This window comes from Filicampus tigris, chromosome 2, assembly GCF_054856515.1.
Source record: "Filicampus tigris isolate MCC_2025a chromosome 2, RoL_Ftig_1.0, whole genome shotgun sequence".
NCBI lineage: Eukaryota > Metazoa > Chordata > Actinopteri > Syngnathiformes > Syngnathidae > Filicampus > Filicampus tigris.
The window spans coordinates 30,080,021-30,092,976 of record NC_141218.1 but is presented as its reverse complement, the minus strand read 5'-3'; the positions used below and the strand labels follow the sequence as shown (position 1 = coordinate 30,092,976).

At 41.6% G+C, this 12,956-nt stretch overlaps 1 protein-coding gene across 2 annotated transcripts in view; it reads left to right on the top strand.

Annotated features, from left to right (window-relative positions):
• aff2 (AF4/FMR2 family, member 2) overlaps window positions 1-8,562 on the top strand; it is a 172,528-nt gene extending 163,966 nt beyond the window's left edge. For both annotated transcript variants that reach the window (XM_086023915.1, XM_086023914.1), the window contains exons 24-26: window positions 1,821-1,873; window positions 4,408-4,625; window positions 6,328-8,562. In XM_086023915.1, the coding sequence (XP_085880041.1) occupies window positions 1,821-1,873; window positions 4,408-4,625; window positions 6,328-6,449 (393 nt within the window). In that variant the 3' untranslated portion in view covers window positions 6,450-8,562. The remainder of the gene's footprint in view (window positions 1-1,820; window positions 1,874-4,407; window positions 4,626-6,327) is intronic.
• The last annotated feature ends 4,394 nt before the right edge of the window (window positions 8,563-12,956 follow it).

Below are 12,956 nucleotides of genomic sequence, written 5' to 3'. Positions count from 1 at the left end.
TCCAATACAATTACCATTAACAGGATGTGAATGCAGGTGGAGGAGTTCAATAGGCGATGGCGCTATGCACCAGGTTATGAATTACGTGCTATGTGGAGGTAGATCTGACAAACTCGAGTGGCAGTGGCACACTAAAGGCTGTGTATTTGTCAAAAACATGTTAAAATGCAAGAGATTGGCAGGGCTTTACAAGGATAAGTTAGACAGTGAAGCCAGGGACCGATATCTTGAAAAAATAGACACTATAAATGGTTTGGATCTCTACAGAATTCCCAAAACTTAGTGGGGCTCTGAACCGGACCTACTTCCTCCTTTGTGTGCGCCGGATATTTTCGCGTACCTTGTGTGTAGTCTGAGTGCCTACACTTTGGAGCAATTTAAACATTATAAATCTTTAGTCCCTCATGTGCAATTTACAAATGGGTAGGTGCAGGACCTGCAGATGATGAAGGCGGCGAACAATAACAACACCGTCATTCGGACTAAGGTACAGCAGGTGTTTGCTTGTGAACCGTCCACTAAGCTGCACAAATGAACGTAGTTCTGTCCTTTTTAACAGTGTATGTGATCGTGGATCATTCCTTTCTCTCCTTTTACCTCACTCACTGAGTGCATGCACATATGTGACTAAAAGAGAGAAAGCAAGAGGATTCTTAACTTTATTTTGAACAGACCACTATGAAAATGTACGCAGCATACTCTCGCCCAAGACGGAACGTTGTTTAAGGTGAAATATTTTCATCTTACAGCCGATAACCAAGCCATCCGACTTCGTTTTGACAGGGTTCCCTCAGGCTTCCGCCAAGCAGGAAACCTATAAAAACTCAGTTCGTTGTTAAATTTTCTTCCTTTGCAATCGTGGGTGGCATTGCTGCACCCCCAAACACAGCAACGGTTCACCATGTTTATATATTTTGGCCATCGAGTTCATCTTGCGTGTAACAACAGGAGTCACGTCGCCTCCAGTGCGCTCCCAATATGGCGGCTACTAAAAGTACGGCTACTAGAGACATCAGCGATGGACTTAAAATATACCATTTTTTTAATTCATAGAAGTGATTGGGAAATGGACTTTTGGTTTCTGAAAACTATAGTTGTGTGAACCTTTTGAATTGTTGGCTATTCTATTTGTTAAAATGTATAAAATGCATAAATATGCATGCTGTTGGCCAATGTTAAAAAAGTGAGTCGAGTGTCTCAGAAAAGCCCTATGTGCCTCTGAGCAGTGAACAATTGCAGTGTTTCCAAAGGCAGCAAATGTTGCATTCATGTCAGAATTCGCGAGGGTTCATTCAGTGTTCACAAAACGTTCGCCAACGTATGTACAGATTGTTCTTGTCGCAAAGAAATTTTGAACATGTTCAAAATTCCCTTGCAACAAGAAAAGTACAGGCAAGAGTCTGATGAATGACTGAAGACAGTTTGGCAAACATTTAAGACAATGAATGAACCCTGACGTAAACATGCCTTTTTCTACCTTTGCCAACAGTCGGAAATGTTCGCCCCTAATTTGGGATAGGCGCTTTAGAGTCGGGGAGGGGAGGCCATATTTGATGTTTAGCCCCGGGGCCTATGAGTAGGTAAAGGCGGCCCTGTTTATCGCCTACAAAATGGCCGTCCGTCATAGGCGGATAGGCGGACCGGTCCCTCACATCAGCTCTGGGGAATACTGTATGACACCCCAGGGCAAGGCGCTCTTTGAGGGTCTGAAAAAAAAAATTGTAAAGATAATATTACTGTGCTACTACTCGAGAGGGAACAATCACCTGTATTCACATTTCTGTAAGACAGCGTTTCTTGTGTGTCTCTTTGTATACCAGAACTCTGCCAAGAGCTCCCATCAAGCACCCTCTCCCTGGAGGACAAATGGAAAGTGAGTACACATATACACATGCTCGCTCGAGATAATTATGAATTTAGAATTCACTGGAGCTCTGTTGCAAAATACCGTGGTGTCCTTAACAATCTTGTAGACAAACAAACCCCTCAGGAAGTAAAGAAAGGGATTGATTTGCTGTAGATGTGAGCAGGAGAAGACTGGAGGGGCTGTCGAGTGCTGGCTGAGGTGCGATGGAGTGGGTGGTGATAGATAGAGGAGAGGCATGGAGGGGCTGTGGATGTGAAGCTAATGAGTTTGAACAGCTCTAACACTGTATAACAGCAGGATCGGACCTCAGCGTGTGTGTGAGGGATGTGTGCATAGCCAAGAATGCGCAAGTTTGTGGATTAGCGAGGGCCGAGGCCAAAATCACAGACATGACGTCTGTGTCAGAGCCGCACACCCGCCGCGTGATGCAGCAGGAGATTTTTAACTAGAAAGCTTAATGTTACTTTATTGTACAAGCAACACACTATCTCGCTTTTTTATGTCCAGTAATGTAGATAATGATCTTGTTAATTAAAAATTACTTCATGCCAGGCTGGACAGTAAAGAAGCAGAAAAAGATCTTTACAGGTTGGCCAGACAGAGAGATGTGCAGCAGGCTGGAATGGGACTCAGCCCTGGAGTTTCATGACTCAGACCGGCCCACTTCAGTTCACAACGCATGAATGAAAATGTATCATTTTACTCTCATTCGTGCATCAATCCAACATTGCTAATTATTCCTTCCAACATTGATATTTATATTGAATTCATGTTGTATTTGATCAAAAATCAAAATTCCAACTTAATGTTCTTACAAGTTGGCTTTAAACGATCAGGGTTTTCGGGGTCAATCGGTAATCAGCAAATTTGGAAAAAAAAAAAACTATACTCGATCATCGATTCAATCAGAAGATGGAGCAAATTATTTAAACAGCTTGTATATTTACTTTTCATTCGACCATAGTGAAAATCAATGTATAGTTGATGCTCATTTAAATGTATGGGGAAAAAATAATAATTTAAACCCCCCAAATTCTTCCAAAAGACACTGATAAACATTAAATATAAAATGTTATGTTTACATGTTTACAACATGTTTACCTTCCCCGACTAAAATGCATGAACATCGCCCGTTTCGCTGATGACTGATGAAAACATGCGGCGATTAGAATACTGCATCACCTTAAAAGTTGTTGTCACCCATCTTTGGTGGATGGGGTATGGCAGGTTACAATTATGCTTAGTTGTGATGTATTGTTCTGCTGTCTTCCTTACTAAAATGAACCAAATGGCAGGACAGTGCTCAGCTACTCTTTTCACATTCTTCCGGCATGAACTGCCTCACTCTTATACACTCCTCTCACTTTTTTTCCTCACGCACTTGTCACATTCACTGTAACAAAGCAATTCAAATAGGAAAAAAAACATATTCAAACAGGATATAAAGTAAACATTATGTACTCGAAGACGATATAAAGTTGTGTTTAAATTGTGAAAAAAGTACTACTAATAATAAATAAAAAAAACTATATACATATGTAATCCCCAAATGAATACACAAAATACATGGATGGCCGATTCTCCGCCGAGGGCCTCCAATCACGAACAAGCAGTGCAGGTGAGAGCTCTATGTAATATAGGTATATATTGGTGAGGGCAGGCGACATGGTGTTCGACTGGTTAGCATGTCCGCCTCACAGTTCAGAGGTCGTGGGTTTGATTCCGGCCCCGGCCTTCCCTATGTGGAGTTTGCATGTTCTCCCCGTGCCTGTGTGGGTTTTCGCTGGGTGGAATGTTCCTCCCACATTCCAAAAACAAGCATGGTAGATTAATCGATCATTCTAAAGTGGTTGTGAGTGTGAATGGTTGTTTGTCTCTGTGTGCCCTGCGATTGACTGGCAACCAGTTCAAGGTGGACCCCGCCTACTGCCCAATGACAGCTGGGATCGGCTCCAGTCCAGCTCCAGGTCCGCGACCTTTGTGAGGATAAGTGATTAGGATAGTGGATGGATGAGGACGTTTTCCAATACACATGTTACACTTTTATCGCAAGTGTCCTGACCGAGATCAATGCAGTAAATGGATGTTTTGACTCATTGAAAAAAAAAAAAAAAATGATGCAACCCTTTCAGATTTGTATTTCAGTGCCCTTGTTTTACTGTGCGGTTGTTTGTCTCGGTGATTCTCCAAGTGTGGTACATGTACCACAAGTGGTGCAAGGGCTCCCTCTAGTGGTATTTAAAGAATCACTGAATGTAATGTTCAAACTGTGAATAATGTTGCAGTGGCTTGAACTGTTAGGCGGGTTGGAGACCTGGGCTCTATGCAAGATCTTCCACACCAAACCATACCAGGATAACTTTTCATGCTGGAACAGAAAATAGCCTTTCCCAGACTGCTCCCTTTAAACAGCCAGCATGTAGCATTTGGTTAAGATTCATGTTTCAATAACTACAGCCTGATGTTCCAATAATTACCATGAGCTCATAGATTACTGTTTAAATCTCCCGGGTTTCTAATAGCCACTCCATTTATTCCAGGATCAACGGGGCTCCGTCTCCACTCTCGCTCAGCCTCTCCCCGGCCAGCGGCGGAATTGGGGGAGGAGTTTCAGGGGGTGCACCGAATTCGTCAGGCGGCATAGCTATTCCACAACGCATCCACCACATGGCGGCCAGTCATGTAAACATCACTAACAACATCCTACGCAGCTATGAGCTCTGGGAGACGGCTGACAGATTGGCCACTGGTAGTCATGGTAGGAAAATTAAATGATTATATGGTCATTCTAAAGTCTGTCTTGTTTTGATGCAATTGATTCATCCAAAGCAATCTTATATCATGGGTTGTCAACACGGTGTCCGTGGGCGTATTCCAAAAAATAGCTTACCAATGATGGGACATTGGGATTTCCTAGGACAGTGGTAAAAGTGATTGTTTGAAAAAGTAAACAATTGCAGAGATTTATTGAGATAAAGTGTCGCGTAATAATACTTACCTGTTTGCCACCTTTGTAAACCATTGTTGACAATTATTGTAAGAAATAATAAACATGACCAGTGTCTTCACATAGGTAAAGTTGTTATTCCATAAAAAAAAAAAAAAATCCGTCCACGTTAATCAGCACTCAGTTTCTTTCAGTTTCAGTTTCAAAGGTTGGTGACCCTTGCTGCCAAATTGTCAGGTGCATCAGGGGCGTGTGAAAAAAAAAAAAATGACGTAGCCAAATTCCCAAACATGCTAAAGGAGGCTTGCACCTGCACGAAAATCAAGATGCGCCAGTATTTACACCCGAGTGCACGTACGCTGTCTACGAAATTCTAGCCCTCAGAGTCGTGTTAGGCATACCTGTCAACTTGTACGTTATCCCCGTATTTTACACATTTTTTGATCATTTCAAATTGTGTACGCCGTATAACAATTTTTGTACGGGAAAAAAATAAATAAATAAAAACTCGTTTTTTGTTAGACCGATCTCGTCTTGCCCATTTCGGCTGTAATCCGGGGCGTCTGTTAGCGATTCCCACTGCAAACTTTGACCGACTTTCACGAGCAAAGCTTGCCCAACCTCCCTGCTCAGCCTGAAATATACCTCAAAGCAGTTATTGGTGGAACTGTCGCACGACAATGAGATTAGACTCTCCATGTTTCCGCCAAGTCGTTAATGCACCATTCCCTTTTTTTTCTCTGCTGCTCATCTCCACCTCCTCCTTCTTAAAATGGGCAAAGCCAAGGCTTTCGTTTGCGACAATGAAAACACGGCGCGGTCTACTTCTCGTCCAAGCCAGGGGCAAAAGTCTCCATTTTTACTTCCTGGCGCAGCTACGTCAGCACTTCCAAACCGGAGCGCCATCGTCGTTCAATGCTGCTTTTGCGACCCTTTCACACTGAGTGTGAAAAAGGGCTTTAGAATTGACTGTAGATGCCACAAGATGACAGCAAAGCACTACTTTAGTCTAAATGAAGCTCCACGACTCACTTCAACAAAGTTCATTGTCAGCAAGATGCCACGAGATGTGGCAAAGCACTACTTTTGTCTAAATGAAGCTCTTAACTCATTTCAACACAGTTCATTTGCACCAAGTAACCCCAAAATGGCATGAACACTAAAACAGCAAACGAATAACATTGGATAGGCTCCCAAAAAAAAAAAAATCTTCAAATTGGTGAATTTGCAAATGCTGAACCGTAATCAAGCGGGTGTTCACTGTACAGCCAATATGTAGAGGTACATTTTAGTTCCCTTTTTTTCTATACTCGTTTTGCATTGCATCTCATTAAATGGTGCAGGCGCATCACGAGTGAGCTCCCGTCACTGTTGGTTTCACAGACATCAGCCCCATTATTGTAAACAGTCTCAGTGCTCTTATGCTGTTTGCTAATCTTCTCAGCTGTATCGGTGAAAGAACCTCAAGTGTAGTTAAGTGTTTCAGTCAGAGTGTCTCCTTGTCTCCCTGCAGAGTTCTTCCAGGAGCTTGACTTGGTGATGGAGCCTTTGAGTCAGCAGAGCGGCATGACCGAGCTGGTCCGTTACATCAGACAGGGGTTGCACTGGCTCCGCATTGAGGCTCACCTGCTGTAGGCGCTGGAACAGAGACAGCTATAAAAGAAGAATGAAGAAAAAAAAAAAGGCAAATCTTCAAATGAGCCTGGGAGCTAGAACTGGGATCAGTGAGATGACACACAATGATGCTTTAGTCCCCGCCGGGGTCCTTCAAATGACTCAACATGCAATCATAAAGTGATGGTATTGACGAGCTGGATTAATTGTGCAAAAATCAATCCGCACTTAACAGTAACTACATCATTTCAATGTGACTCACTGAGTACAAATTAGCATAATTAAATTGATGTGCCTCTTCGGAGAGACAACAATTATACTCAGTTTAAATTCATCCCTGATTAGGAATATAAGTTAGATGTATTTTTAACAAGATGGGATCATTCTCAAAAGGAAATGTTCAAGCTGATTATGATTAAAGAGGATGACTCACAGAGTCTCCAAGAAACATTTTGTCTGATATTGATCCAGCCGCTAAAGTACTTGTCCAATACACCAATTAGATACGAGGCATGCAGGTAAAGGCAGGAGAAACGTAGAAACATTACAAATAATGGCAATTTATTGCAAAGTAATTTGAACTTTCATTGTGTGATTGTATCATGAAAAAAAAAAAAAAAGGTTTCGTTTTCAGCAACTGAAATGACCATTGCTGCTGTACATACAGTAGTAAATCTGCGGCTTTCTTTTGCCACTTTAATATTTTACTTACAATAGTGGATACCAATACAGTATTTGAAGTTGATTTTTGCTGCCGTCTGAGGGGTCCTCGATCACATATTTACGTACAACTTCATCGTCTAATTAGTTATTTTTGACTATTTCATTTGCACTAAATCTGGACTTGCTGACAGTGCAGTGCCTCTTTCAAACCATTTTTTTTTTTTTATTTATTTCCTTACTTTACCTCATTATTGTTCCTAAATGCTGAACATTTTTTTGTTGTTGTTGTACTGCTGGAAACCCCAAGCCATGAACCAAATATCCAATCCAACCAGTAGAGATAATCAAAATTTACTTGGGACCTTCCTGTCATTGTTCTGAGTGAAATATTTCGCCAAAGAATAGTCAGTCTATCAATCTCAGCACACAGAGAATGACGCATTTTGTTATTCCGTGAGTAATTTCTAGGCCTTGCTGGTTATTTTTATGTAAATTGGCTCAGTTCTGGCTCCCACGGTAACCCAACAATCCAGCTAACTGTCCAAAGTTGGGTATAAAATACAAGAGGTCCCCGACCCCACCAACAGACTGTGCAACAATGGCAACTTTGCACAAAATGGAATCGGATCAAATCACCACTGGACATTTTGGTCGTTTGTTGTGTTGTTGTGTGTACACGTGTACAGCTGATCGTGTCTTTGAAAAATGACTGGACAACAGTGATGTTTGTGCTCCACAATATAGGGACTGTGACTCCTGCAAACAGTGATGTTGTTGTGTTATTGTTGTTGTGGTTGTTTGTGTCAATTCAAAGTGACCAGACGATTGAATGATGTGAAACAAGATATTGAACATCTATATTCTGTAATGCGTGCGTGCATGTGTGAGCGCGTGTGTTTTTGGTGTGCGTGTGAGAGCGAGAAGAATGTGTTTGTTTATTACGCAACAAATCCGCCACATGAAAACTCAAAGCTTCCTCCTGTGCTGTTTGTTTTTTTTGTTGATTGAGATCCTATTTATTTTTTGTTGTCATGGTCTCTGTAAATCCAGCTCATCGAGGGTGAGTGTTTTGGTTCTCACTCATGTAACCACTGCTGAATGTGTATGGAAGACAATGCAGATGTGGAAAGAACATTTGACAAAAAAGAAAAAAGAAAAAAAAAACTTAAGTGCCTCTATTCGTGTCCAGTGGGAGTTGCTCTATTTATTTAAGAACAAATAATGAATCTAAGTGATTTTCCATACCATATTGGTACAAATATGAGATTGTTTTTTGTAAAATCAAATGTTTCCATAAGCTTTTTACTAGCATTTATTGTATGATGACATTGGGGTTCGGCTTTAAGGAAAATATGTGATTCAAAGTGTCAAATTTCCATTGTTCTTTTTCTTGATGTTTTGAGGGTTCGTCTGAAATGCCTGATATGAAAAACGTTGCATGCAATAAATGGTAGCGTCAGACCAACAGCTACTTGTGTCATGTGTCTGAATGTGATCGGGAATTCTGTTTGAGCTTCAAGTAGTCTTACAAGCTTGCTATAAATACAGCAGCGCCGTTTCTTCAAACAAGTATTACAGTGGAACGTCTGAACTGTATTTTTTGCTTAGTGTTTTGGCTATTTTACAGCGCTTCATTTATATACATGAAAAAGTATTGCTCTCTCTTTTATTGTTTGATCAATATTGATATACTGTACTCACAATTACAGCTTAGAATCGCCCTCCAAATCCTGATTCTCTATTCGTGTTGACAGTAACGAATGACTTACGAATGGAATCGAAAGGTTGCTCCTTTTACTTTTCGGAAATAAAGACATGCCATAATCAAACAAATGAAAAATCCAAATTGATGGAAATTGTAAATGTTAAAAAGAATGCACTTATTTCTACAGCACACAGTGTCTAAAGTGATTTCAAAGCCTGACATTCACTTATTTGAAAACTATCTATTGAGCTGGAGAGTAACTTGGTGCCTTTTGGCAACCACTTCTAAATTAAGAAAAGTTTTTCTTTTTAGTTTAAAATGGATGACTTTAACCAGGATCCCTTGCTGTACCGTGGCCAAAGCTAGAATCTGTGGAGGTTTTTGGCAAAGCTGGGCATTCCTCCTAGCCGACGGACCGGTCCGTCTATCCGCCTATGACAGATGCCTATTTTGCAGGCGATGAACGATAAATGGGAAATAATAACAAAAGATGGATTAAGCATAAGCGGAAGTGGATTTTCGCTCATCTATGTAATCGTCTGTAACCTGAGATGGATGATTATTGTTTTCGTTTGATGCAGCTAAGTTTGCTGCCTGATTCGTTTATTTTATTTCAGGCATGTTTTTGGTCAGCTATTTTTGGCCCCTTGACGTCACACCGAGCGTAAAAGGGTCAACACATACAAGTATCGATGCGCGTTCGCAGACGACTCCTGTTAGTGCTGCTTCTCAGAAAGAAACTTGCCGAGTAAACTCTGATGCTATGGAACTTGCAGAAGTGACTCCAGACAATCCGACCGTCCACATATGAAGGATGTTTTCTTTGTACTCAGAGGGATAAATGTGAACGATGGGTCAACTTGCGCGGACGTCCAAAAGATGCCAGCAAGGTGAAGTTTTTTACCTTAATATGTAGTAAACATTTCGTTCGGGGCCATATGGTGTTACAGATGATAATTCCCGACCGATCCCTTGCCGGCCACTGCCTGCATTGAAGAGGTAAGCCATTTCCATCATTGTTTTTCTTTTTTGCCCGTTTACTCCTCCTGCTTGACGTCAATGAATGACGAGGAAAAATGTAATGCCAGACTGTTTTGTACTACTGAGGTGCTCCAGTGAACTCCCCCAAATTCCCACACAGTCTTAGCTCTCCGCAACACTGCACAATCTGTTCGACTATGACGCGTTTTGTTTTTTTTTTCTTTTTTTTGGGGGGGCAAGGGGTCGACAGAAATGCTGACGGAAGCGCATTTAAGATGACAGACAAACCGACCGAATGGCGATTGCTATCTGGTCCGGTGTCGGTACCCTATGTGATCGGGCTGCAAAATTGTCTCGGGGTCCTTTGGTGGCCTGCGCGCGTGCTGATGACGTCACGTTTTACAATGTATTTCTGTAATATATTTATTTGCCTCTATGTTTGTCACTCCCCTAATTGTTGTGTTTGAATGTACAGGGTTACTAAATAAAAAATAAAACAAAATAAAGTACATTAATGCCACTTTGGTGCAATAAATACTCACTAACTTTCTGCATCCTTTATAGCATAGATGTCAAAGACGGGTCCTCAAGGGCCGCATTCCTGCATGTTTTCCATCTCTCCTTGCTGCAACACACCTGATTCAAATGATCAGAGCAATGATTCAAGCGAATAGAGCATTCGTTTCACTTGAAAACTGAAGGCAGCAAGACCTGCGAACAAGCAGCACCTACCAATTATGTCTGCTGTTTTAACACCATTCAGATACAAGTGTAGGTTTGAAATGAGAAAATGACGTGCGTTCAGTGGGAAAATTAGTATGGAAAGAAAGTTTACGTAAAGAACAAACGTGGAACCTTGAACTTTCACAAAGCAGTAGTACATCCGAAATCCACTACCACCAGTGTATTCACAGTCATAAAAAAACACAATTAATGGACACTCATAATTAGAGCATGATTTTTAATGAATAAAACCTCACAGGTGCACTCAAGCAAGGTCTGTTTGCATAAAGAGACCTTCCATTTTCGTTCCACAGTTTATCCTCTTCAAGCTAATGGATACTTATTTCTACATTCATTCAACTATTAGCCTCCTTTGCAGCGAATCTTTAATTCATTGGCTGTGTTACATGTATTATCAATAGAATGCATATTAGAATGAAAGAAGCCCACAGTCAAGAAAGAAATTTAGACACCGCAATGTAAGAAGGACTCACAACATGAAGTTGAAGCTGTAACGAGTATGGCTTTCACACTTTTCCTATTAGCAAATTTAACACGTATCATTGCGAGCATTTGTATCTTCATATCCAATTAAGAGAACAAACATGTATCATGAGGACTACTAACCTGTGTGGTGTTATTAAATTTTGGATGAGGACTGATCAACTTTTTCTCACGGTGATCATTAAACTTTCAGGATTTATGTATCAATGCAAATGTTAAGGTTCATGCAGACCACTTTTGTGAGGCCTTTTTGTATCGTCTGCGCTATTAAACTGAGCACATGTCTTTTTACCATATTACACTGCTGTACAAATGCAAACTATGATTGTTCAATTTAATCGCAATCCATTCAGTGGTATTTCCGATCTAATTACTTCATGACATTTTAAAATTGGTATGCATCATCAGTCACTCAGCTTTTTGAATAGCTAGGCCCTGGAAAAATACTCAGTAGAAACAAGAAGTCCATCCACATGACTCAGAGCTCGAGGTGAGATGGGCATTCCGTCCCAGGGGCGATTTTGTGTTTTGTGGACAGGACAAGAACTCTTTTAAAAAGGACGGACTGAGCAAGGTCGCAAGTGTGTTTTCGTCCGTCACTCTATTCGTCCCTAACTGGGTTAAGTACCGGCTTATGTGGTGCGTTGGGTTCCTTTAAAAAGCAAGACCATTGTTATCTCCTGCGATACCACAGAGACGCCTTCATTCTTTGCCTGCACAACGCTTTTCATGTGCTCCCAGTAGTCATATTGCACATGCATATTCTGCCCTCTAGTGGTTCAACACACGTAATAACATGGATTACGCCATTTCACTCCCTGACGACTGACAGAAACACGCCCAGCCTCTCGTGTGTGTAATGCGGCAGAAGGTATATATTGGGCGTCGGAAAGATGGTGGATATTAATTTGTTTTTCTTAACCAAGGCTCTATTAAGACTATTATTTTGTTCTTATTTTCTGTTAATGTGATTTTTTTTATGAGCGATAATGCCGTTTCCTATGTACCAGAAACACACTGCGGCGCTGATGACGTCGCTTCTCGTTCGAGAGAGGGAAGAAACTTTCTAGCATTTTTTCATGCGAGTCGGAGGAGAAAGAGCTCGGAATAAACCAAAGATTGGACCTTGAACCTCTTTCATTTGTATGAGCTTGGAGATAGTGAGTCGAATCCTGTGCTATTTCGTAGCCGAGGAAAGTGGAGTGATTTGAAGAATATCGATTGTGGTGTTTTATTTGAATGTGCGCAATTAGCATGTCGATGTGCAAACTGTAAAAAAAAAAAGAGTCAGGAATGTTGATTTGTGAATATTGAAATAGTATTTAGCTGATGGTAAGACACAACTGCTTTGGCGGGAGAGAGGGCCTGTTCCAGTGGCGCGAGTCCTGCGGCCACCACCCGAGCCTGTTCCGCCGGCACGAGCCCTACGGCCACCACCCGAGCCTGTTCCTGTCTCGGCGGCGTGAGCCATGCGGCCGTCACCTGAGCCTGTTCCTGTGGCGTGAGCCTGTTCTGCCACCTGGGCCTGTTATGCCACCCGAGCCTGTTCCACCACCTTGCGTCCTGGACGGTCATCGGATTGGCCCTACCGGCAACCTTCGGTCTGGTGTCCAGGCTGCCCGCCTGCACCCTAATCAGAATTAGCCCTACTGTCCGACTCCTGATTGCCAAAGAATTGTGGCACAATTATAATGCCTGAATCGCAAGCGTGAATCAGCGTATTGTACGCTTGTAGTAGAGAGAAGAAGCAAGCGTAAAAAACTCTTGTGCATGCTTGTGGACAGTTTTGTACACGTGAAACACATTTTTGAATGCACAAAACATGCTTTTTTTTTTACACTCGAGACACTTTTGTACGTGGTAATTCACATTACATACACGCGAAACACATTTTTGTACGCGGTATTTGACATTACGCTTACGTAATTGTGGCATCGATCTAACTCCATAGA